This window comes from Canis lupus, chromosome 12 (assembly GCF_048164855.1).
Source record: "Canis lupus baileyi chromosome 12, mCanLup2.hap1, whole genome shotgun sequence".
NCBI lineage: Eukaryota > Metazoa > Chordata > Mammalia > Carnivora > Canidae > Canis > Canis lupus.
The window spans coordinates 62,929,200-62,955,426 of NC_132849.1; the positions used below are offsets into that span (position 1 = coordinate 62,929,200).

The window sequence follows — 26,227 nt, forward strand, 5'->3', positions numbered from 1 at the left end:
ACTACCGTCTCACGGAACTGTGTTCACTCACCAACTTCCGAGAGCAAAGGGGCTGCAGGGGCTCTGTCTGGGGGGCTGGGTTCCATCCAACGAGCACAGTCGTTGCTGATAAAGATGCAAGTCATGATGCAAGGCTACGAACTGCCCCCTCCCGCCCCTACGAGACCCTCGGACCCCAGAAGACACGCCGTCTGGGTTCTGCTGCAGCAGGAGGATTTGGAAACAGGAAAGAACATGTGACCTTGGAGAGAACACCTGCCCACTCTGTGCCTCCGCCCCCCATCTGTAAGGTGTCCCACTCACCTAATGAAAAGACAAATGATGCGTAGGTCCGTAGGATCTTTACAATTTGCAAAGCATTTCCCAAGCTTTTCCCAAGTTCCCACTCCTCGTGGCTGACACGTTACAGCAGAAAGGCCTACACATCAAACTGCTTTTAAAACTACAAATCCGGGGATCCCTGGGTGGCGCAGCGGTTTGGCGCCTGCCTTTGGCCCAGGGTGCGATCCTGGAGACCCGGGATCGAATCCCACGTCGGGCTCCCGGTGCATGGAGCCTGCTTCTCCCTCTGCCTGTGTCTCTGCCTCTCTCTCTCTCTCTGTGACTATCATGAATAAATAAATAAAATATTTTTTAAAAATAAATAAATAAATAAATAAATAAATAAATAAATAAATAAAACTACAAATCCTGGGCAGCCCGGGTGGCTCAGTGGTTTAGCGCCACCTTCAGCCCAGGGCATGATCCTGGGGTCCTGGGATCGAGTCCCACATCGGGCTCCCTGCATGGAGCCTGCTTCTCCCTCTGCCTGTGTCTCTGCCTCTGTGTGTGTGTGTGTGTCTCATGAATAAATAAATAAAATATTTTTTAAAAACTAAATTAAATTAGAAAATAAAAAATAAAAGTACAAATCCGGGGGCACCTGGGTGGCTCAGCAGTTGAGCATCTGCCTCTGGCTCAGGCCGTGATTCTGGAGACCCGGGATCGGGTCCCACGTCGGGCTCCCGGCATGGAGCCTGCTTCTCCCCCTGCCTGTGTCTCTGCCTCCCTCTCTGTGTCTCTCATGAATAAATTAAATCTTTAAAAAAATTTTAAATAACTACAAACCTAAAAAATATATGATTACAAATAAACAGTTGTGAAGCAATGTAGGAAAGCATTTATACTCTGCTGATGTTATTACCATTCTATGGGGTTGGGGTGGGGGCCCAGAGAGGGGTGGTGGACAAGAAGTAAGACTTTTGCTCTATGGAATGTTCTCTGCATATTTTAACCGTATTTTAGGAGACAAGCCTGACTAGCTGTTTATAACAGGATCGTACCAGTGTCCTCACCCATGGTGGAATTACGACAGAGTATATATACGTTTCTATTTCTTCAACATCTACATGACATACCTTTTTTCTTTGTGTTCTGTCTTAAGGGAAAGCTTTTCTTAAAAGACATTCGTGAATTGTCTTCCTGAAATAGAAACCATCAGTGTTAGCAGCTGGAACTTTTTTCTCTAACCTATAACCAGGAGTCCCAAGAGCAGGGCACTCAGCTACAACCGCACCCTGAGAACTGAGGTTTGCAACAGGCATTAGCCCACCGGAGACACGACTGCACTCAACACTGATTTGCAAAAAAATGACAACCCACGCTGGAAGGCTACCTACCTTTCCATGAGATGGCAGGTGCCACCTTCACTCTGGCCGGGGCCGTGAGTCCAGACCAAGATCAGTGAAGCCCATGGGTCAACATGGATGAGAAAAGCTCCCCTCGTCTGGTCTCAGGTTCCAGCCCCAGTGTGTTGGAGCCTTCGCTCCGGGCAGTTCAGGGACTGAGCCAGACACTGGGACCGACGGACCCGGTTCACACAGATTCCTGTGGGCCGCTCCAAGTTTTCTATCACCGTCTCGTCCTGCCCAACATTTCCCATACCAGAAATGACCCAGCTTCACTGTGGAATGTGGAAAACTGGAAAGAGTCCCTCCTATCCTAACAACAAGAAAACGTGAAAAAAAAAAAATCTATGACACTACAATCTTCTTGAGCTCATCAGAGAGAGTTGAGGCCACAGGGATACCAGTCAGCCTAGAATGTAGGACAGACGGACACAGCCACGGAGGGACAGGGCCTGAGCGAGCGCCCACCGGCTGCCCTGCAGCGGAGCGTGGGGGGGCGTGGCGAGCGGTAGGAAGATTTCAGAGCAAGCGCAGCAGGCCTGAGGGCGCACAGCCAGGGCCCCCCAGAAGGTGGCCGATTCCAGGGCGGAGGCAGAGACAGCGGACAGGCCTGGAGGAGCTCACGGTAATGGGAGAAAACGGAGTTCTTCAAATAACAAAGCACATCAAAGGATCCGGGGCCGGGCTGAAAGAATTACAACAACCCACGCCGGAGCCATGAGGACAGCGAACAGCGTAAACCTGGGTTAGAAGCCAGAGCAGAACATGAACGTGCAGAAGTCCACACTGACACGAATACATGGTTGCGGAAACAAATAACTGAATTGGAGACAAGGAGCAAATATTCCCAATGAGGTGGTGGTGAGTTCACACTTCACGTCCTCTGGAGGCGAGACCTAGGGACTGGCTTCCGACGCACAGAGTAGGACGTTCACGGAGGAGAACCTGATGAACACCACGCCCCCGAGGGACGAAGGGTGCTGACTGGGGACGCCACACGGATGTCCCCCATGTGGTAGGAGAAGGGCGCTTTGCCTCTCGGCGCTCTTTCCAGACCACCCCCCTCGGGGGCAGGTTCTGGGCCCCCCTGGCCCTGGTAGCAAACCCATCAAAGTTAAAGGCATCTCATGAAAACCGCGGGCTCATGACCCTCTTGAAACCAGACACTAGGATCTTGCACAAACCTTAACACACGGACTACATATGGAGAGAGAGAGGACACACCAACAAGGGCTCCACGGAGGGCGGAGTGGGAGCATGTGCCCGCTCTCCACGTGACGAGGCTACGTAGGCTTCGCAAAACCCAGCACCCTCGCCCCTGGGTACTTAGCCAATCTGTGCGTGGAGGCCCACGGCAGTTCTTTTCAAAACAGCAGAAAACTGGGAACCACCCAACGTCCTTCAACCGGTGAGTGCACAACACGTAGTGGTAGATCCGCAACGTGGAGCACTGCTCCGCAGGCGGAAGGGCAACTGGGGTCCCTCTGAGCCACGGGTCCCGTAGACGCTGCCGTCGGGCCGCAGAGGCGCCGTGGGGCCAGAGTGAGGCCCAAGGGCCACCAGCGACCCGGGCTGGGAGTGAACAGACCCAGCAAGCCACCCCACTCCCATCGCCCAGAGGCCCTGGCTGACCGACGGCTGCTCACAGCCGGGCCCAGGGACCCTAACGGGAAAGTCCCATCAGTTCCTATAGGTCCTCATCTTGCCCCTGTCACTGCTACCCCCCACCGCTGCCCCCTGGCAGACAGCCTCCCCTCTGCGGCCCTCCGGGCTGCCCCCCTGCAGCACAGTCAGTAAACCCCTCTCCTGCCTCTGATGAAAACTCTCACCACCCCAGCCACCCCACGAGTCCCACATGTATCACCGTGGGTGGAAGACTCCTCGGGAAACACAATGTACAATTCCTGTTCCACGTCACCATGGGAGAGGCAGGACCTCAGGACAGAGCCCCCCAACCCTCCACCAAGTGGCGACCAGGTCACAGGGGAGGGAGGAAGGGCCGGTGGTGGAGGACGAGGGGCGCCAGGGACCTGGGGGCAGTGGATGTCCTGTCCTCGTCTGACTTGGTAGGAACATGGCTGCGTGGTTCCCAGACTTCACACTGCGAAGGCGGGGTTCACCGGACGTAAACTACACTTCAGTCTTTACGAAGGAGGTAAACGGACCCGAGAAGGAACGATGGTGCCAAGTGCTGAGTGGGGTGACTCTTCCTGCCCATTGGAATTATAAAACAAAAGAAATCATTACAGTCCTTAAAAACAGCCACGACAGCCCTTGAAAGCACCAAGGAAGGACAGAGACACGGGGGGATTCTCTGCCCACGGGCAGTGCTGGTCCCCGACCCCCGCGGGCCTGGCCGGGGTGCTCCTCGCCCACCGTGGCTCTGGTGCCGGAAATCACAGCCTCTCTGCCCACGTAGGCCGGGGGGCCGCTCAGGGCAGCTGAGCACCTGGAAATCTCAGGTGAACTCCTGGAAGTGAGGAAGTCGCAGAAGAACCGAGAACCACTGTCTGGTTGGAAAGCCCACCCCGCTCTCCTGCCCACCGCTAACTGGGCATTCGGATACATTTGCCAAAGCCCCCCGGATCCCAGGGTTTGAAAATTAGACCTCAATGATGCTGCTAAAATCACATTAGCTTTCAAAGAAAAGAAAAAAAACCAGGACCACCCTCTGGCGCTGGTGTACCCAACAGTTCCCGGCTCTGCTAAGGCGAGCCTGCGAGAAGCCGCCCAGACACCCAGACGACAGCAGAACGAGCAGAGGCACATGAGTCGGGGGGCCCAGGAGCAAGCCCTCCTTGGCCTGAGATCTAGAATGCCAGGGACAGCCCCTCAGGTGGGAGCCAAAGGTGAAGAGGAATCAAAACCATTCCACGAGGCCACACGTGGAAGTCCACGCGCTCTGTCCGTGGGAAAGTCCCAGTGTCCCCCCGGAGCCCGCAGGTGCACGTCCAGCAAGCGTCCCTCTGCCTCCCGCCCACGAGTGAGGCCGGAGCGGGCACGCCAGCCCCAGGAGGCACTCCTAGTCCCACGGTGAGAGAAAGCAGGAAAAACCAAAGTTCGTAGGAGAACCCGGAAAGCACGGCAAGCGGGAGCCACTCTGCAAAGAGACAGAAGCCTGGGACCCCAGTCCTCTCTGGAAACATCAAACAACACAGCCAAGAGATCTGCTGTGTGCAAAACGACGACGGACTTCATCAGGAGACATATTTTTCAAAACGAAGAATCGTGGCTTATCTACAGAGGCCTCAAGTATAGGGATCACTTTTGCAAAACTCAGCATTGCTTAAAAATGAGAGATAAATGAGGTTTTTCTGTACTTGCACTTTATCACTGTTCTCACTGGAACTGTTTGGTTTGGCCTGCGGCATCGTGGAAAGCATGTGGTAAGCCCTTCGTACGGGCTTACACCGTCTCTACGATGGAACACTAAAAACAAAAGTTGCAAAAACCTAGTTGCAAAAAAAAAAAACCTAGTCGCCATAAATACTTTCTAAAACATCTCGCACGGGACACCTGGGGGGGCTCAGCAGTTGAGCGTCTGCCTTCGGCCCAGGGTGTGATCCCAGGATCGAGTCCCATGTCGGGCTCCCTGCATGGAGCCTGCTTCTCCCTCTGCCTGTGTCTCTGCCTCTCTCTCTGTGTCTCTCATGAATAAATAAATAAAATATTTCTAAAAAAATAAATAAATAAAAATAAAACATCTTGCAGATGCGAAGAACCGAAAACATAGGCCCGAGGTGACACATTCATTCTTTGTCATTTTGCAGGGTCACTAGTGGTGCACATATGGCTCCTCCCCAAGGCACCAGCATCACTGTGACCCTACGTGCACCTTTCCTGGCTTTCCCTACACGTAAATGCCACTCTCTCTTACCCCAAAGGCCTTCCAGAGAGTAAGCAGAAAGGATCAAAGGTGTATTGTTTGTCATCAGCTCTGCACGGGTCCTCATGAGGTTGGATTAGGGATGTTTCACTTAAGTGAGATTATTTGGGTTATTTCCTTGATTTTCAGTTATCCATATTTTATTTTTTTAGTTATCCATATTATTGATAAGGAAAAAAATGTTAAGTTGATACAGGTCAGTGACTGCTTTCACCCTCACTTCAGTTTATATTTCCAAGTTTTGTTCTGTTTTGCTTAAAGATTTTATTTGAGAAACAAAGAAAGTGTGCACGAGAGAGCACAAGTGGTGGGGAGGGAGAAGCAGGCTGCCTGCTGAGCAGGGAACTCCACGCGGGGCTCGATCTCAGGACCCAGGGACCATGACCCGAGCTGAAGGCAGCTGCTCAACTGATTGAGCCACCCAGGTGCCCCTATATTGCCAAGTTTTGAATCTGAATCCAGTCTAGTCCAAATAGATCTAGAAAGAAAGTGTCACTAATAATTCAATGGAAGGTAGACTTTTCCTAAATCTACATTACAATTCCCTGAGAAGCCAGAATGGGGGTAAAAGATAACACCATGAAAATCTCACTGCAAAGGCCCTGCAGTTGTAGTAAAGACAGTCCAGGTAGGCGCTCTCTGAAATTAGGTTAAGAACATTTTTTTTTAACTTCCTGCATAACAATGAACCTCCCTTACACATCATAGGTGTGTTCCCCCTTTTCTGCAGGATAAAGGAAATGAGATATTTTAAATAAATGTTTATTTTTGATATCAAAATTATTTACTGGGAAAATGATAGGATTTGGTTAAATACTGATGATCATGTAATAGCTATGACCTCATGGAATAATCGAGTACAAGCAAGGTAAGAAAATATTTCTTAAAAAAAATGAGGTCACAGGATACGAAAATCAAGGTACAGGTATCCACTGCATTCCTATACACTCATAATAAGCAGCAGAAAGAGAAATTAAGAAAACACTTATGAGAGAGCAAGATCTCAGCAGGTAAAAGAAAAAAGAATAAGAACAGGGACACGCATAAATGGCTACAGCTCTATGTGTGTGCAAAAGCCAATCATTCCTACCATGGGTCCGTACTGAAAATAGTACATGCTGAAAACAGCAACACTGGTGGGTAGATGGTCAGGCCTTCTAGGTCAGGTCTCCCGTCACCCTCGGCCCCCTAGTTAATGCCGCCCCTGAGATCCATGCACATAGTCACGCACATAGTTCCCTGCTGCCCCTCATGTGATTGGTTTCTTGAGTCGTTTATACTTCCTTGTTCCCACATACTTTACATTTTACAATAATAACACCAAGAGCCGACCCAGGCTTGGGGTTTGACCTCGGCACCCACACTTCTTGGCGGTGTCTGATCGTGTAGCCCCTTCGGGCCTCTCTTTGTTCCAAGATACTGGACTCTGAGTAATCATTTCATCTTTCATCAGAACATACCATGTGGCAAATAGTACCATTTAGAATTGCACCAAGAAATAATAAAATATCTAGGAATAAAGCTAACCAAAGACACGAAAGACCGGTCGACTGAAAACTATACAACACTGATGAAAGAAACTGAAGATGACACAAAGATACAGAAACACATTCCACGCTCGTGGATTGGAAGAACAAATACCGTTGAAATGTCTATACTACTCAGTCTACCCGTTTAGTGCTCTCCCTATCAAAACACCAACAGCATTTTTCACAGAACTAGAACAAACAACACTAAAATTTGTATGGAACCACAAAAGACCCCTAATAGCCAAAACAATCAAAACAAAAAGAAAAGCACAGCTGGAGACGTCACAATTGTAGACTTCACATTATATTACGAAGCTGTAGGGGGCGCCTGGGTAGTACCGTTGGTTGAACGTTGGACTTGGTTTCAGCTCAGGTCACGATCTCAAGGTCATGAGATCAAGCCCCACGTCGAGCTCTGTGCCCAGCACTGAGTCTGCTTAAAAGACTCCCTCTCCGTCTGCCCCTCCCCCCAACAAAAATAAATAAATAAAAAAAATACATCAAGACAGTATGGTCCTGGCACAAAAATGGACCCATAAACCAATGGACAAAATGGAAAGCCCAGAAATCAACCATGATTATGTCTTCAACAAGGGAGCCGAGACTATGCAATGGGACAAAGACATCTCTTCAACAAATGGTGTTGGGAAAACTGGAGAGCCACATGCAAAAGAATAAGACTGGACCACATGGGGGCCCCTGGGTGGCTCAGTCGGTTAAGCATCTCTCTTCAGCTCAGGTCATGACCCCAGTGTCCTGGGATGGAGCCCCGCATTGGGATCTCTGCACAGTGGGGAGCCTGCTTCTCCCTCTCCCTCTGCCTGCTGCTCTGCCTGCTTGTGTGTGCATGCCCTCTCTCTGTCAAATAAATAAAATCTTTTTAAAAAGAAAAGAAATTGGACCACTTTCTTACCCATACACAAAAATAAGCTCAAAATGGACAAGGACCTAGATATGAGACCTGAAACCATAAAAATCCTAGAAAAGAGCACAGGCAGTAATTCTCCTGACATCAGCCGTAACAACTTTTTTCTAGACATGTCTCCTGAGGCAAGGGAAACAAAAGCAAAAAAAAAAAAAAAACACCTATTGGGACTCCATCAAAATAAAAATCTTCTGCACAGCAAAGGAACAATCAACAAAACTAAAAGGCAGACTACTGAATGACATATCTAATGAAGGGATAGTATCCAAAATATATGAAGAAATACAACTCAACACTCAAAAAACAATCCAATTAAAAATGGGCAGAAACCCCAATGTTCACAGCAGCAATGTCCACAACAGCCACACTGTGGAAGAAGCCACGATGTCCTTCGACAGATGAATGGATAAAGAAGATGTGGTCTATATATACAGGGGATTTTTCTCAGCCATCAGAAAGGATGAACACTACCATTCACTTTGACCTGGTTGGAACTGGAGGGTATTATGTTGAACGGAATAAGCCAATCAGAGAAGGACAATCATCATAGGGTCTCACTCATAGGTGGAATATAAGAAATAGTGAAAGAGACCATAAGGGAAAGGAGGGGAACTGAGTGGGAAAAATTAGAGAGGGTGACAAACCATGAGACACTCCTGACTCTGGGAAACACACAAAGGGTTGCAGATGTGGAGGTGTGTGGGGGGATGGGGTGACTGGGTGACGGGCACTGAGGAGGGCGTTTGCTGGGATGAGCACTGGGTGTTAGACTACATGTTGGCAAATTGAAGTTAAATAAAATATTTAAAAATGGGCAGAAGACATGAATAGACATTTTTCTAAAGAAGAGATACAAATGGCCAACGGACACATAAAAAGATGTCCAACATCCCTGATCATCAGGGAAATGCAAATCAAACCCACAGTGAGATACCTCACACCTGTGAGAATGGCTAAAATCCTAGCCTCCGCAATCATACAACAAAAAGACATTAAAGGCATTCAAATTGGCAAAGAAGAAGTCAAACTCTCCCTCTTCGCCAATGACATGATACTCTACATAGAAAACCCAAAAGCCTCCACCCCAAGATTGCTAGAACTCATACAGCAATTCGGCAGTGTGGCAGGATACAAAATCAATGCCCAGAAATCAATGGCATTTCTAGACACTAACAATGAGACTGAAGAAAGAGAAATTAAGGAGTCAATCCCATTGACAATTGCACCCAAAAGCTTAAGATACCTAGGAATAAACCTCACCAAAGAGGTAAAGGATCTATACCCTAAAAACTATAGAACACTTCTGAAGGAAATTGAGGAAGACACAAAGAGATGGAAAAATATTCCATGCTCATGGATTGGCAGAATTAATATTGTGAAAATGTCAATGTTACCCAGGGCAATGTACACGTTTAATGCAATCCCTATCAAAATACCATGGACTTTCTTCAGAGAGTTAGAACAAACTATTTTAAGATTTGTGTGGAATCAGAAAAGACCCCGAATAGCCAGCGGAATTTTAAAAAAGAAAACCATAACTGGGGGCATCACAATGCCAGATTTCAGGTTGTACTACAAAGCTGTGGTCATCAAGACAGTGTGGTACTGGCACAAAAACAGACACGTAGATCAATGGAACAGAATAGAGAATCCAGAAGTGGACCCTCAACTCTATGGTCAACTAATACTCGACAAAGGAAGAAAGACTATCCACTGGAAGAAAGACAGTCTCTTCAATAAATGGTGCTGGGAAAATTGGACATCCACATGCAGAAGAATGAAACTAGACCACTCTCTTGCACCAGACACAAAGATAAACTCAAAATGGATGAAAGATCTAAATGTGAGACAAGATTCCATCAAAATCCTAGAGGAGAACACAGGCAACACCCTTTTTGAACTCAGCCACAGTAACTTCTTGCAAGATACATCCACGAAGGCAAAAGAAACAAAAGCAAAAATGAACTATTGGGACTTCATCAAGATAAGAAGCTTTTGCACAGCAAAGGATACAGTCAACAAAACTCAAAGACAACCTACAGAATGGGAGAAGATATTTGCAAATGACGTATCAGATAAAGGGCTAGTTTCCAAGATCTATAAAGAACTTATTAAACTCAACACCAAAGAAACAAACAATCCAATCATGAAATGGGCAAAAGACATGAACAGAAATCTCACAGAAGAAGACACAGACATGGCCAACATGCACATGAGAAAATGTTCCGCATCACTTGCCATCAGGGAAATACAAATCAAAACCACAATGAGATCCCACCTCACACCAGTGAGAATGGGGCAAATTAACAAGGCAGGAAACCACAAATGTTGGAGAGGATGCGGAGAAAGGGGAACCCTCCTGCACTGCTGGTGGGAATGTGAACTGGTGCAGCCACTCTGGAAAACTGTGTGGAGGTTCCTCAAAGAGTTAAAAATAGACCTGCCCTGCGACCCAGCAATTGCACTGCTGGCGATACAGATGTAGTGAAACGCCGGGACACCTGCACCCCGATGTTTCTAGCAGCAATGTCCACAATAGCCAAACTGTGGAAGGAGCCTCGGTGTCCATCGAAAGATGATGGATAGAGAAGATGTGGTCTATGTATACAATGGAATATTACTCAGCCATTAGAAACGACAAATACCATTTGCTTCAACGTGGATGGAACTGGAGGGTATTATGCTGAATGAAGTAAGTCAATCGGAGAAGGACAAACATTGTATGTTCTCATTCATTTGGGGAATATAAATAATAGTGAAAGGGAATATAAGGGAAGGGAGAAGAAATGTGTGGGAAATGTCAGAAAGGGAGACAGAACATAAAGACTCCTAACTCTGGGAAACGAACTAGGGGTGATGGAAGGGGAGGAGGGTGGGGGTGAATGGGTGACAGGCACTGAGTGGGGCACTTGACGGGATGAGCACTGGGTGTTATTCTGTATGTTGGTAAATTGAACACCAATAAAAAATTAATTTATTATTAAAAAAATTTTTAAAAAAAGAATGGCTAAAATCAACAACACAAGAAATAACAAGTGTTGGTGAGGATGTGGAGGAAGGGGAGCCCTTGTGCACTATTGGTGGGAATGCAAACTGGTGCAGCCACTGTGGAAAACAGTATGGAGGGTCCTTAAAAAGTTAAAAAATAGAACTACACTACAATCCAGTAAGCACACTGCTGGGATTTACCCAATAGACAAAAACACTAATTCATAGGGATACATGCACCTCTATGTTTTGCAGCATTATTTCCAGTAGCCAAATTATGGAAACAGCCTGGGTCCAACAATTGATGAATAAAGAAGCAGCATATATAGGCAATGAAATATTACTAAGCCATAAAAAAATAATGAAATCTTACCATTTGCAATGACTTGGATAAACCTAAAGAGTTTAACGCTAAGTGAAGTAAGTCAGAGAAAGACAAATACCGTATGATTTCATTCATACCTGGAAATCAAGAAACAAATGAACAAAGGGAAAAAAAGAGACACCAAGAAACAAACTCTTTTTTTTTAATTTTTATTTATTTATGATAGTCACACACAGAGAGAGAGAGAGAGGCAGAGACACAGGCAGAGGGAGAAGCAGGCTCCATGCACCGGGAGCCCGACGTGGGATTCGATCCCGGGTCTTCAGGATCGCGCCCTGGGCCAAAGGTAGGCGCCAAACCGCTGCGCCACCCAGGGATCCCCAAACTCTTAACTACCAAGAACAAACCAACGGGGAAGGGTGGGCAGATATGTGAATTTTTTTTAATTATTTACTGGGAAAAGGGCAGGATTTTGGTCAATATTGATGATAATGTAATAACTATGACCTTTTGGTTATAAAATCAAGTACAAGCAAGATAAGAAAATGTTTCTTTAAAAAGGTGTCTGATCCTACTGAGTCCTTCCTTTACAGATTTGCTGTCAGCCTTAAAGTTTTTAAAAATCAGAAGCCAGGAAACAAAATAAGGGGTGGCACATACAACAGAATAGAAAGTAGCTCCTCAGTAAATTAGGCAGAAAGGAGAAAAGGGGGAAGAGCTCCTCTCTAAAAACGGAGGCACATCCCAGCTGCAGGGACAGAGGACAAATTTTGATCCTCATCTTAAATGTCTGCTTCCTGAAAATCTCAAATGTTAGCTAATCACCAATTACCTTTTGAGTACCTACTATGTGCCCTGGGCTCTGCTGGTCACTGCTGAGGGCCACGGGGAGCGTAAGACATGGTCCTTACGATGAAGGAATAGATAGTTGTCCTGAGACTCTCGTTTTAATTCCTATTTGTTAAGAGGAACCACATGCCCCATGAGATGGTGGGTAACAAATCTGCAAAACGCAACGTTAATAACCGTGCACACCAACCCCGTTCACACAGAGCAAGTTGAGCAGGATTTCCAAAACTGCCAAAGTTTGGAGCGCCGAAAATGGTTTCACAGACGCAGTCAGCCCTGGGTAGGGGCTATAAAGGTTTGAGAACAGCAGGGCTATATATAGTTCAAGGAGAAAGGGTGGACAGGGGTAAACAGAGTCAGGAGAGCAGCGTGATGCCAGGAGGTGACCAGCACTGAGGCACAGAGCCAGAGGGAAGACTCTGAGCAAGGGACGTTGGGAAGCCGGCACCAAGTGGTGCCTAAATCTTTAGGGAAGAACAAAGTTGCCATAACAGAGACAAGGAGGAACCGAGCGGCATTCAGGACGTGTCCTGTCTGAAGGTACATCTTAGTGGAAATGCAGAGGCTCACGAACATCACGAGGCTCTACGTGCTCTGAGGGTCTGGAAGAAGGGCAGTTGTCCAAGCTTCTGTTAAAAAGACAAGGGACTGGGGATCCCTGGGTGGCTCAGCAGTTTAGTGCCAACTTCGGCCCAGGGCGTGATCCTGGAGTCCCGGGATCGAGTCCCACATTGGGCTCCCTGCATGGAGCCTGCTTCTCGCTCCTCCTGTGTCTCTGCCTCTATTTCTCTGTGTGTCTCTCATGAATAAATAAATAAATAAATCTTAAAAAAAAAAAAGACAAGGGACTGAAATGGCATTTGGAAAGAGGAGGGGGACCAGTGGGGAAGGTCAACATGACTCAAATTTCAGTCATCAGGTAAAGTCCCCATGAGGGCGGCCACAGAGAGGGGAACCAGAATGACAGAGGTGTCTGCTGGGGACGGGCCAAACCAAGACAGAGACGTCAACAGGCTGTTGGGACAAAAGAGTGTCACACCATGGAATGGAGGGGTTTGATGGCCAAGAGATTGATATGCTATAGTAAAAAAAAAAAAATTAAATGAAGGATGAAGCAGCAGATGAGAAGTGTTCACAGAGCCTACCCATCATGAGGGGGCAGCTACAGGACAGCGGGCGGGGCCATACCTTAAGGGGCCCCCAAGGAGAGACAGGGAGAAAGTGGAATGATTTCGTGTGGACACCTGACACAACAGCAGCCATCGTCACGTGGGGCTGTGCACAAAGCCGACGAGCACTCGAGGTTGGCCGGCAAGGACAGGCGAGGTCACCTGCTGGCCGGCCATGCTCCACCACTGCCACCGCGCTGGGCCGCCAGGACGGCTCCTCACAGCAGGCAGCCCTGCTTCCTGGAGAGCAGGACAGACATCCCCTGGCAGGGGAAAGACAATGACACAGACGAGGCAGACAGAAATGATAGACACAGCGCCCCACACAAGTGGGGGAGAGAAGACATTTGGGAGAAGGGTGGAGGGTGGGCCCATTTAGGAAAGAAGAGGTGTCTCTTCCTCCGGGGCTTGAAGCCACATCTGACTACAAGGCAACCTCAGGAGGCTGCGCAAGGGACCGTCCTAGGAGTATCCCCAGGACGAGATGGCCACCTCCACCTTGCTCACATCCAGAGGTGCCCTGACTCGTCTCAGAGTTCCAAATAGTTACCAGAAGCCACTGAAGGGCCACCTTCATTTACCTCTAGAAACACACGGGCTGGAAAGAGTAAAAAAGTCAGTCCTGGAACGTACAGATGAAGGTCTGGACCAGATCGCTGCAGCCAAAGAGGTGGGTGAGCAAGCCGAGCATTCGGGGGCTTGAGGAAAAGCAAGCAAACCTGCGTGGAACACACGGCGCCCTTGGTACCCACAGGCCGCAGCCTTTCTGCAGGACCCACCGCCACCATTCCCACTCCGACGACAGAGCCCCGTCCTATTGTCTCTGAACCTTGCCTGGAGTCTCGTGCAAATGAACAGGTTCTGAAGGCAGAGAACACCCCCACTGGGATCTGGGATTGGTTTCAGGCATTTCTCTTGCAATAGGGAAACTTCTAAAACTCGCATTATGGAGAGAAGAGATGTTTCCATTTGCTCCTCAGTAACGTGAAAGGATTGGAGAAGAGTCATTTCTAGGGGTGCTTCTGGCTCAGACTTCTTTTTTAAGATTTATTTTAGAGAGAGAGCGCGCATGCACGTGAGCAGGGGGAGGGGCAGAAGGAGAGAGAGGATCTCAAGCAGACGCACCGCTGAGCGCGGAGCCCAACATGGGGCTCGACCCCACAACCCTGAGATCATGACCTGAGCCAAAATCAAGAGTTGGACAGTCAACCAACTGAGCCACCCAGACACCCCTGGCTCAGGCTTTTAAGATCCCAGAGACCTGCATCCTCCAGCGACAGACTGTCTGGGCTGTTGGTCAGTGGCAGGTGTGTAGGTTCATGACACATGTTTGGACAACAGTGACAAAGAATGTCGAATGTCGCACAGGCTCTGATTTAGAGGGTGGATCCGAAGGATGTCTAGGAGCGTTTCACCCACCCCGGATAGACGTACGGTTTGCTGGAATTCACTGCACTCTGTGCTCGTGACCTTTATCGATTTGTGAGATGCATTAGTTGAGGCATTTCAGTGTGAAGTATATGTTTTTTGACTTATCACACGTTTAAAAAAAAAGCCTATTTTCTCTGTACTCATTCTATTTACAAGCAGAAAATGTGCATTTTATTTATAGAACTTTTTTTTTTCTGCACCACCATGGATTCTCCTCCTTCAGTACCAATATAGACAAACCTCGAAGACGAATAAAGAACACGCCTTGACTTGACTCGATATCACATGGCTTCACAGATGGCATCTCCCAGAAATCTTAAGAGCAGACCTGGGTTTGGAGTTACGGGTACCCGACTATTTCTCATCTCCACTTTCTCTTGGGGGAAAGCTGCCAGGTTCACAGAAGATAACGTAGAATCAAGAAAAAAGGCCCCTGAACAATCTCCTTGTCAATTCAAAGTGCCCGTGGCCCTTCCAGCTCCCTCCTTCCTGTTTTTAATTTTCTTCTTTTGAACCTACTCACAGGAGAAAGTATTTTTTTCTCCAAAATATGGCTATCTGTTGTGGGTAACTAGGTAATAAATTCACCTAAAAGTACCTTCCCGGAACATGGCACAGACTGCCAGTAAAGGTTTCTCATGAAGCTTTCCCAGAAATGAGAATTTAAAATGTTACTTTCTGCATCCAAAAATTATATTTGTGGCCCTATGTTACCCAAACCTAAACTCCAGGTTGCTTGGTCCCATACAATACATTGTCAATTGTCCATGTATACTTTCACAATTAAAAACAATTCATATATCTTGAAAATTATACATGGCATCTCCATAACTCATGTGGAAAACCAGGGAAATATGAATAAAATGCTTTCCCTTTGTGACTGCGATGCTTTGTGCCCTATATGGGGATATTTTGATAAAGGGGCGCCTGGAGGGGTGGGTGTGCAATGAGTTGAGCATCTGACTCTTGGTTTCTTCTCATGGGTGGTGAGACCGAGCCCCACGTCGGGTTCTGCACTGAGTGGGGAGTTTGCTTCTCTCCCTCTGCCCCCCCTAAAATAAATAAATAAATCTACAAAACAAAAAACAAAAAAACCACTCTGCCCGCCCGAAGACAGCAGGAGTGTGAGAAGAGGACCACCCATGGAGAAGAGAACCGGGCCGCGATGCCCGCATGCCGGGCTGGGATCACAGCTGCAGGGACCACCTCGCTGAGCACAGAAAGACCCTCTCTCAAGTCCGGTTTCTGCTACTTAAACATTATAAGTTGGGCATAAAGTTCTATTAAATTCCTTGCTCTCACCCCCGAGGAGGTACCTCTGCTGATGCTTTTCATCAAACGTTTGCTCACAGCAAAATCCTGGTGCTATTCTTGGCTGTGTCCTAGCAGATGGCTCCAAGAGTTTTGTCCATCTGCTAAAAATTCATTTTCTATAACAGAAAGCATTGTAGACAGCAGGTGAAGGAGACAAACTACGGAGAGAACAGCCAAGAACCGGCTGATGAGGAGCAGGGAGCCTACCTGAGCATCTAGACTGCCTCCCTCCTTCCCCGCACAGCGACAAGGGTCACAGACACATCAGGGGTACGTGGGGACCCAGCTGGGAGCCAGAGAGGGCCTGGAGCTGGAAGGAAGTCGCCCTGACGTCACCTTCCCTGGAGGGGAGCCCCGCTGCACACACAGGGCTGGGAGAGGGGCGAGGGGTGAGGGGTGAGGACCGAGGACGGGCAGGCCCGGAAGGCTGCGGAGGGTCCCCAGCCCGGGAGCCAGGAGCGAAGTGCGGACGCTTCCGAGACAGAAGACACAGGCCTGCACCTGCTGGTCTCCTTTCCCAGCCTCACGGAGGTATGAGGATAAGTGACAACTGGACGTATTCGGGTGGTGCGACACCGTGGTTGTTAAGAAGTGGCGACCACAGACAAGGTAAGGAGCCCATCCACCTCGCAGAGCCACCTGCTGTGCGTGTGTGGTGAGAACAGGTGAGATCTGCTCTCAACTAAACGATACACACTGTTCACGAGACATCCCCGGGCCTTGGTCCTCTTATATCTCACCAATCCTCTTTCACTTGCTGCTTCTCTGGACTGGAACAAAGCCTTTCATCTCCTCCTCCAGGTCCTTAACTGAGATTTCTAAAATTGTCATGAACTCAACAAAAGTGTTTGAACCCCCCATATGAAAAAATCAATTGGTTCATCCTATTACAAAACATATATTCAATACCTTCCATTTTATTAATGAAATCCATTACACAGAATATATATATATATTCATATATATAGAATATATACACAGAATATATATATTCATATATATTCATATATATACATTCATATATACAGTTGAATACCTATATATTTTGGGGACAAAGCATCTCTTCTGTTTTAAAGTGCAAATTTCTCTTTTTGTTCTAATCCAAATGAATTTCCTATGTAATAGGGGAATCCAAGCCTTATTTTTCTCCAACCATGTAATTCTCTAAAAATTTCATTACTTAATATCTAATGCACCGTATCCCACTTAGCATTATTGATGACTTACACTTAGCTTTTGAGACTCCAGTGTTGATCAATACGAACCTCGTCTCTCAGGGAAGCAATAAAATACTTAGCTGTAGCGACAGAATGGTATCAAGATAATAAAGAGGGGGGGAAAATGGTAAAGATACCGGGCAGGCAATGAATTTCAAAAATCAATTAGAGAATCAATGCCGTTTTCATTTTGTCACAAAACCCCTGAGTCAGACACAATGCTAGATCAAAAGCTCCCTGGTTTTATTGGCATTTCTGGCAATGTTAATTAAATGAAAACCGTCTCCTGATTGACTGATAAAGCATACAATAAGACGGAATCACAGTTACAGGCCGGGGCCCCCAGTTACCGTCGCAGGATGCTTACACAGGGTTTCCAGCAGTGGCTGCAAGCGAAGGAAAATGCCTCTTGTTCTGAGCTTGGCATTTATTAAGTATGTTAAATCATTTAAATACGATTTATGTCAGTTGACATAAACCATTACTTTGATTACTTTTTAGGTCTCATTGTTTTGTCACTCGTTTTATGGCTAGTGACACATCAACTACTCAGTCTTCTTGTCTGATCTTGTCGGCCATGAGGACCACCGTTTCCAGCCTCGGCGACCCCACTTAGGGCGGGCGAGCTTGTAAGGTGGGGAAGTGCCTGTTTCCTTCAAACCCCTCTTCCTATGAGACCTGATCCTCAATGAATGTCTCAGCACAGCATGATTTGGGGTGGAGTCATGACGACAAGAAAACCAGAAAACAAAACGGAACATGACTCTTTTTTTTTTTTAAGAAAATGAGCCCACAGCATTTGCCAATGATACATAACTCCTATTCCATAACTATGGTATCAAAACTACCCACTGTTTTGCTCTATTTTGTTTTTCAATTTTCTTATGACTTCATGCAAATTCATACTGTGTTTTCAAATCTCCAACTTTTTCAACAACCTAAGCACTGAAGATTGGAAGTGTGGAGAGGGCCAAATCCCTGCCTCTTTCTCCTGCCAGATTCTAGCCCCATTTGGTGAAGAATTTTTCAAACAAGCTGTGCTCCTGGTGAGTAAGGAAGGGGAGGCTCTGAGCAGGAGCTACACCCCCAGCCAAGGGGCGGACTGTTCAGTAGGAAAAAATGAACAAAAGGCACAGAACAGGGAGTTGTTGAAAATCCGAAAGCACACACAGAATAACTGGGAGGGATTGGGGGCAGGGACCTATGACAATAGCCAGCACAGTCGCTAAAAGCAGAGAACAGTAAGAAGTGACCAGAGGGGCAGTTCAAACACGTCTTGGAAGAGGTGAGTGGCGGACCAAGTAAAGATCGGCACTGGAGAGAGACTGGGAGTCGGGCCAGACACCTAGGCTCAGAGGTCAAGCATGAGAATCGGTGTCACACAGCATGATGTTCCTTCAGGGGAAGCGGGGCCAGCCCTCTGCTGCAGGGGAGGGTGGGGCTCAGGCCTCAACACCGCGCCTGCACCCCACCGAAGGCCTCACACCTGCACGGCCAGACATCCTCTGACCATCGCCACTGCCGTCCCTCACCTGGATCCTGCTCCTCCCCACTGCCGGCACGAGCAACATCGCTTCTGCACAACCTCTTTGTGCAGAAGACACAAGACTTGCCACTCAGAGATGCGCTCTCACGTTAGCCACAACGGCAGATGACCTGCCCGCAGAATGATTCTCAACGCCTCATCGCCAACTCCAAGACTGGATAGCAGATTCTCAGTGTTCATTTACATTCTAATTGTTTCCGTTTATAGACGTCAAGATTTTATTAGAACAGGTGACAGATCTATAAAAGTCTACATGTACCTCAAGGAATAAGTTTAATAACTAACAGACGTAAGTTCTATTCGTATGTTGCGTGACACCATTTTTCTTGGTATCACGCAATGGGCTACAATATAAATGCTTCAAAAACAGACAAAACCTGCTATTTTCCTGTCACACTGATGGCATTTAACACAGATCTGAGGTATGGTCCACAGTTGCCATCACCATGCATTTGGAGGAACTTGGGCTTGATCTCATCGTACATAACACTGTCGTAAAACCCTAAAAGGTGATAGACCATTTTATAAATCGATGAGTACCTATGCCAAAAATCTTACTTCAAGGTACTTTTTCCTACCGGTAGCACACTCATCAATCACTTTACGCTTGGTATTTGAAGTCTTTGAGAAAAAAAGTGTCACAATTATCATTTCATCATCTTCCTTACTCTGCGCCTGGAACGTTCACTATGGCAACCTCTCTTCTGAACCAGAAGTGAGGTGCACGTGTTCTATCCTAAAATGAAAACCTAAACAAAACCACCAAAATGCACAAGTGGGGCATTTAAAAAGTTCTTTGGCACATTTCAGAGAGTTACTATCAAAGACACGATGGAATAATTCAACCCCTGGATTCATGGCTTCTATTTCATTTTGCATTTTTAAATGTTATCACTGGGTAAAGTCTTCCTTCTGTTTTCGTAAGCCTCTCAAGTTTTCACCACAGTAACAAAGTAAACCTTGTGAGAAATCAATGGGATATTTATTCCAGTAAAAGAGAAATGGAATGGTCTCTTTTGATCCTGATATGAGATCAAAGTGTCAAAACAGATGATGCCCAAAGCAAAACCTGTAACACTACTCTGTAGAACTCCACATATGCATGATCCATGTGTTGTCTTGCTAGTTGATGGGGGTTTTTCTTAATGTGAGTGGCATCTCTGATCAAAACCGTTTAAATCTATTTCCAATAAATGAAATCAACATTCTGAAGTATACCAAGAAAAACTTCAAAATACCAAAAGTATCCTAAATATTGATTCTACTAGTATTGATTAGTTTTTTATTATCAGCAAAGTCAAGATCCCTTTAACACACCATGGAAAAAATTTAATGGAAAATAGCCCTTAAGAATATACACAAAAGCGAAGACAGATTCTAAGCAGAAGAATTCAGGGTTTTTACTATTCTCATCTGTATTTATAATTCTATAATATGATTTTTTCATAATTTGATAAAGTGTTCTTAATTTTTAAACCTGTGAAATTCAATTTCACAAAATAATGCCAACAATGAGTAAGGCACTGTGTGTGCCTGGTGCTAAGAAAAAATGATAATATAGGGGTGTCCAGTGGCTCAGGCTGTTAAGTGTCCGACTCTTGATTTCAAGTTCAGGTCACAATCTCAGGGTCGTGGGATCAAGCCTCGCATTATGTGTGGAGTCTACTTGAGATTCTCTCCCTCTCCCTCTGCTCTTCCCCCTTCCCTCTGTCTCTCTTTCTCTCAAATAATTTTTACACAAAGAAAAAGAAAAATGAAAATATAAATAAAATGGAATTCCTCCTCCTAAAGGACCTGAGCCTGTGGTAGGCACCACCATTAGAGAGAATAATCGTCCCTATAATTTACTCCCCACCCTCTGGAGAAGGCACTTTATGGATATGTTTAATCTTTGTACGGACGTCACAGGTTGGACGCTTTCCCCAATTTTGCACCTAAGGCAGCTGAGCCTCGGGGTAGGAAACTGTACCCCAGACACAGTTTCTGTGTGTCCAGAGTTTGTCCCTCTTCGTTCCTTCATGTTTATCAATACTTTCAGGCTAAAAGAGCAAGGAACACATATGCCAAGCAAATAATGTATTTTCCAAAGAATTACTCGGCCCTGAAGCCTGAGAGGGTGTTGTCTGAGCTTACGGGGACATCGCGCTGATCACCCACCCATTGCCCTCTCCCTGCAAAGTGCACACGCGCTGCTGGCTGAGATTCCAGGGGATGGAATTCGAGATAAGAAAATTGATGACACTGATTTTAACGGGAGAGTTATGAGTGGGAACAGCCAAGTGTCTAGTTTCCAACTGAAACACACTTTCCTTAAAATATTACAAACACAGATATGGTGCTCTTTTCAAGAACTTTCAAACCCATGGTCTCGATCCATTCCTGGGAGGCAAGTACACCCATAAATGCGCAATGTAACTGCTGATTGGGTTATTGAACGCAGAGAGGAGAACTCACTGCACAAGGGGCGCCTCGCGAGTCTGCGGCAGAGCTGGGACGGGAACACCGCGCTTTCAGGTGGCCGCACGCGCCTCCGCACCTGACAGGTGCACTGGCAGCAGGTTCCACAACTCGTGTGCGTACCCCGCCCCCGCTGCTGTCACGATGCTTTTACAATTCAGTTATCTCTGAGATCATAAATAAAAATCATGACATCGGGGTTAATTTGGCTGATAAATAAACCATCAAACAAACTTCAGAGGAAGAGACTGAGGCTCTGATCTCCTACGGGGTTATGCCAAGGTTCACGCGGCGGGAAGCGATGGACGGGGATTCCAGTGCAGGTGGATCTCATGTCAAATCCCAGGTGTCTTCCGCGTGCCGGTTTTGATTAGATAACCTTCCCCAATATTAGTATTTATGGCCCAAGTTCCTCAAGGAGCGATGAGGAAGCTAAGTGAGCTAAGGAATAAGTAAAATCTTGCATACTCAGACAAAAATCATTATGGCCACTTAATCATCTAACAAATAACAGTGAGACTTTTTAAGTAGGTGCCACCTCAGCATGGAGCCCAACGCGGGGCTTGAACTCATGACCCTGAGGTCAAGGCCTGAGCTGAGGTCAAGAGTTAGACACCTAACTGACTGAGCCACCCCAGCCAGGTGTCCCACCAGTGAGGCTGATTCTGTGTAGGACGGAGCTACCGCCGGGAGGGCAGGACCATGGAGATGGACGTGTCCCCGCCTGCCACGTGGGGCCAGCTGTCCAGCCAGAGCCACACCTTCCCGGGGGCTGCAAGTGGCGCGGCTGTGGGGAGCCCATCCTCCTCCTGCGCCCTTCCACGCTGACACGCTCACCCTGAGCCTGACGGGCGGGGCCCAAAGTTGTATTTCTTAAAAAGCATCTGGTGAGATTTGGGCATCTCGTGAGGTCTTCAGAACACTAAACACAAAAATTACAGAACTGGTTGGACAAACCTTTCTTTCATTATCTTCATAAGGACTTTCATCTTCTTTTTCCTATTATTAAAAAAATATGTAATCAACTCTCTGCAAGCAGGATAGTGTCAAACAACTTACCCTCCTGTTGCCCTCGCCTTCCCGGTTGGTAAGGAGGCCCTCGGCGGCTTCCCTCCTCCCATGTCCTGCCCCGCTCCTGGCACCACACCTCTCCTACTCTAAATTCTGCATTTTCACACTCTTCTAGTTAAGTACTCTATACAAAACAGGACACGTTATCTTCTCTGGGGCCTTCACTCCTTGGACGTGTGTGCGGGTCCACCTGCTGTTTGTGCGGCACCTGTGCTTCCCGTGGCGGCCAGAGCCCCAGGGGGCCCTAGGAGTGAACCCACCTGTTTCTATTTGGTGTTATCAATGTGTATATTGTGCGATATTGGATTCGGAGAGTTCTCAAGCACCCAGGTCAGTTCGCAGAGGGTGCCGTGCACACAATGTGACACAGGTAAGACGTACACACATCATTTCTATCAGTTCACAGAAGAGCTTTTCAAATGAGCTAGTGAATGATGATGGTCTGTGTTAAGGTGAAAGTATGACTGAAGCGTCAGATACAGGAGGGCCGTGACCGCTGTAGAATCAGCGTCGTCAAAGCATCCCGAGGAGGAAGTGTCGGGTGAAAGCACAGCTCTATTTTCTACCTCTGCTCTTGGTTTCACCCACTTCTGTGCCAGTAACATACATAAGGACAAAATAAGACACGTGTCAAATTCCCTGGGCTGGTGGCGAGCATCTCGTCCTGACACCTACACGGACGTAGCTCCTCCGGCCAGCAGCAGAGGGGAGGCGATGAGGAGTCTGAGCTCGGTGCACAGAGTTTCTGCTTGGGACAGTGAGACGTTTGCACATAGACGGTGCTGATGGCAGCGCAACACGGCAAAGGGACCTAGTGCCACTGAATTATACACTGAAAAATGGCTAAAATGGCAAGTTTTCTGCTTTACATATACATATATTTCACCACAAAATATTTTAGGTGATAACAGACACCCTTATGATCAAAGAGCAGAGATACATATTTTTTAAATGTTGTTCACAATCACATGCTCTTACAACCTTGCAAGGTGATTTTCATTTTACCCCAGGGATTATATACTTAAGTTTAAGTACCTTAGCCATTGGTAGCTCAAAGCAAATCCACAAACATTTATGGGACGCCTACTGTGTAGAAGGCACTGTCCCAGACACTGTGAGGGTCACGGGAAGTGCCAAGGCATGTGCTCGGCTCCCTAAGGATTTCACAATTTAAGGGGAAGGGGGAGATAACACACACACAAAAAAAAAAAAAAAAAAAAAAAAAAAAAAAAACCCTTAATATAGTCAGTGTCTAATAAATATCACATGACTCATTTTTCAAATCAACAGGGAAATGAAACACAAAATAAAACTGCAGTTCCCTGGGGCTACTGGGTGGCTCCGGCCGTCAGCTCAGGTCATCATCTCAGGGTCCCGGGATCGAGTCCTGTATCAGGCTTTCTACTCAGCAAAGAGTCTGCTTCTCCCTCTGCCACTCTCCTCCTGCTCGTGATTTCTCTCTCAAATAAATAAATAGTCTTTAAAAAAAAAAACTATACTTCACTGAGAGCAGATACGGATCACTGTGGCCAACAGCCAGGAAGCATTAATTATTACTTTATTATTATTACCAGCTGTTATATTACACATAAGATGCTTGCTCTCCTTCTTGCCTCAAAAACACAGGCTAGATTTTCATGTCAATAATGAAAAACACTCACAAAGTTCTATTTCGGTCACACAAGAAGCAAAGATGGAGTGGTGTGGACCTCATAGAAGTAAACACTCCTGGACAGGAGTAACACAACACTTAGCATCACAAGGGACAGACCTGGAGCCTGACACAGTAAACGGCTGTCCTGAGACATTAGGCATGAGTAGTAGAGCTCACCGTGCAGACAGAAAGCACAGCCCTGGATTGTTCAGAACTGAGCTCAAATGCAAACTCCCCCTCTTCCTGACTGTAGGGTGGTGGTGGGTTACTCAAGCTCTCTCCTGTCTCATTGCTTCTAGGTCTACAAAGTTGGGTGCTGACACCCAGGTGAGGAGTGCACGTGAGGTGAGGCAGCCCCGGCAGCAGGGCCAAGCACAGTGCCCAGCAGAGCAAACCCCCAGCTCCCTATGCCCTCCCTGCCCCCTCACGTCTTGCCGCTGCTCCATATCACCACCTTCCCCCAGGAGCTGAGATTGCAAACCCAGACGTTTAAAAACTAGGTGAGGGGATCCCTGGCGGGGCGGGGGGGGGGGGGGGAGTTAAGCAATTTAGCACCTGCCTTCAGCCCAGGGCATGATCCTAGAGACCCAGGATCAAGTCCCACATTGGGCCCCCTGCATGGAGCCTACTTCTCCCTCTGCCTGTGGCTCTGCCTCTGTGTGTCTTTCATGAATAAATAAATAAAATCTTTTAAAAATAAATAAAATAAAAATAAAAACTAGATGCTCAAATTTGCCATTATTCCGATCCTGCATCAGAGTGAACACTCTGATTCACTCTAAGAAATTAAATCTACTGATTGATGTCAAGTTACTAACACCCACAAACTCCCAGAGGCCCGAGTCGATTTACATAAAGAGTCAATAAGGCAAGGATGGCAAAGTCCCGTGGCCAGTCCACGCAAGGTGCTCAGGCATAGCGCGAACTCAATGTCATCACAATGCCTGTGCCCTATTTCTAATAAAATAAAAACTGACACACATTAGTGCCCTTCTCCGCTATGCCCCCAGTGCAAACAGGTGATTTCCGCACCCCTTCACCTGACGCTCCAGGACAGACATTCCTCTGACTCCCAGAACCCAGTCTCATGCTCTGACACCAAAGCAACTAAACATTCTCTTTCCTCCTCAGTTGAAAGTCTTGCCGACTATCTAGATACACACCGTATGCTTTCACTGAAATCCGCCTCCCCATCAAAACTATGGAAGAATATAAGGAAGGAGAATTGTTTGAAAGCCCGATCCCTTTGACCATCTATTTCAGATCATAAATGCCACTGATGTTGGAAAAACCCAAACAGACCTCCCTTCCCACAAATGCCCCTCCCAAGGTGGGCGAGAAGCCTGAGACAGTGCCGAGTGGCTCCAGCCCATCCCGGCGGCCCCCCGGGCTCACCTGCCTCTGTTCTTGAATGTGAGAACCAGGAGGCCGCCTGGCAGGTTGAAGGGTGGGGAAGGACAGCTCGTAAGGCCATCCCATATCCCCAGGTTTACCGGTAGTTCTGAAGGCTTTGGCATTAGAATGGACTAGGATGTGATACCCCAGACCTACTATACAACCCCCTGCCTGGAGCCAAAAAAATTTAAAACAAGAGGGGTGCCTGGAGGCTCAGTCCATTGAGCATCTGACTTGATTTCAGCGCAGGTCATGATCTCAGGGTGGTGCTCTGCACTCAGCACAGAGTCTGCTTAAGATTCTCTCTCTCTCTCCCTCTGCCCCTCCACACCATCTCCCACTTGCGTTTGCACGCTCTCTCTCTTTCTCTCTCTCTCTCTAAAAAAAAAAAATTTAATAAGGAACTACTCTGAAAAAAAATCTAGACATGGAATTTTCAAAACAAATTCTCAAAAATCTCTTACCGACGTGAATTACGTAAAGTAAATTTTGTCTTAAACGTTCCCCCCATGATAAAGAAAAAAATGGAAATGGTAACTACCTGTGGTGGATATGTTAATCAGCTCTAAATGCCATATATTCCTCAAAAAAAAATAAGATCAAAGCAAAGTAAATTTTGTTTCCCCGATACACGTGACCTCATAGAGGGCCACAGGAACACGCTCCCTGCTCAGACGGCACATCTTCAGCATCTGGACGGGGAGAGGAGCAGCACCTGGACACAGACACCCGCAGCCAGGGTTCCCCCCTGCCTGGCTCATGCTGCCATCTGTGGAGCGTGCGCCGTCCACGTCCTGCTTTGTC

General features: G+C 47.0%; 1 protein-coding gene across 17 annotated transcripts in view; it reads right to left on the bottom strand.

Annotated features, from left to right (window-relative positions):
* Positions 1-26,227, bottom strand: part of DCDC2C (doublecortin domain containing 2C) — a 93,961-nt gene that overhangs the window by 15,704 nt on the left and 52,030 nt on the right. For 7 of the 17 annotated variants that reach the window (XR_012004921.1, XR_012004916.1, XR_012004923.1 and 4 more), the window contains 2 exons: positions 22,261-22,302; positions 1,398-1,461 (listed from right to left, as the gene is read on the bottom strand). The exons of 2 other annotated variants lie outside the window; for them this stretch is intronic. Coding sequence is in view for 4 of the 15 variants with exons in the window: in XM_072771216.1 (XP_072627317.1) it covers positions 1,398-1,461; positions 22,261-22,302 (106 nt within the window). In the remaining 11 variants the exon portion in view is untranslated. Of the gene's footprint in view, positions 1-303; positions 605-1,397; positions 1,462-22,260; positions 22,303-26,227 lie in introns of all 17 variants that reach the window. 8 more of the 17 variants (XR_012004918.1, XR_012004917.1, XM_072771218.1 and 5 more) reach the window with 4 other exon arrangements.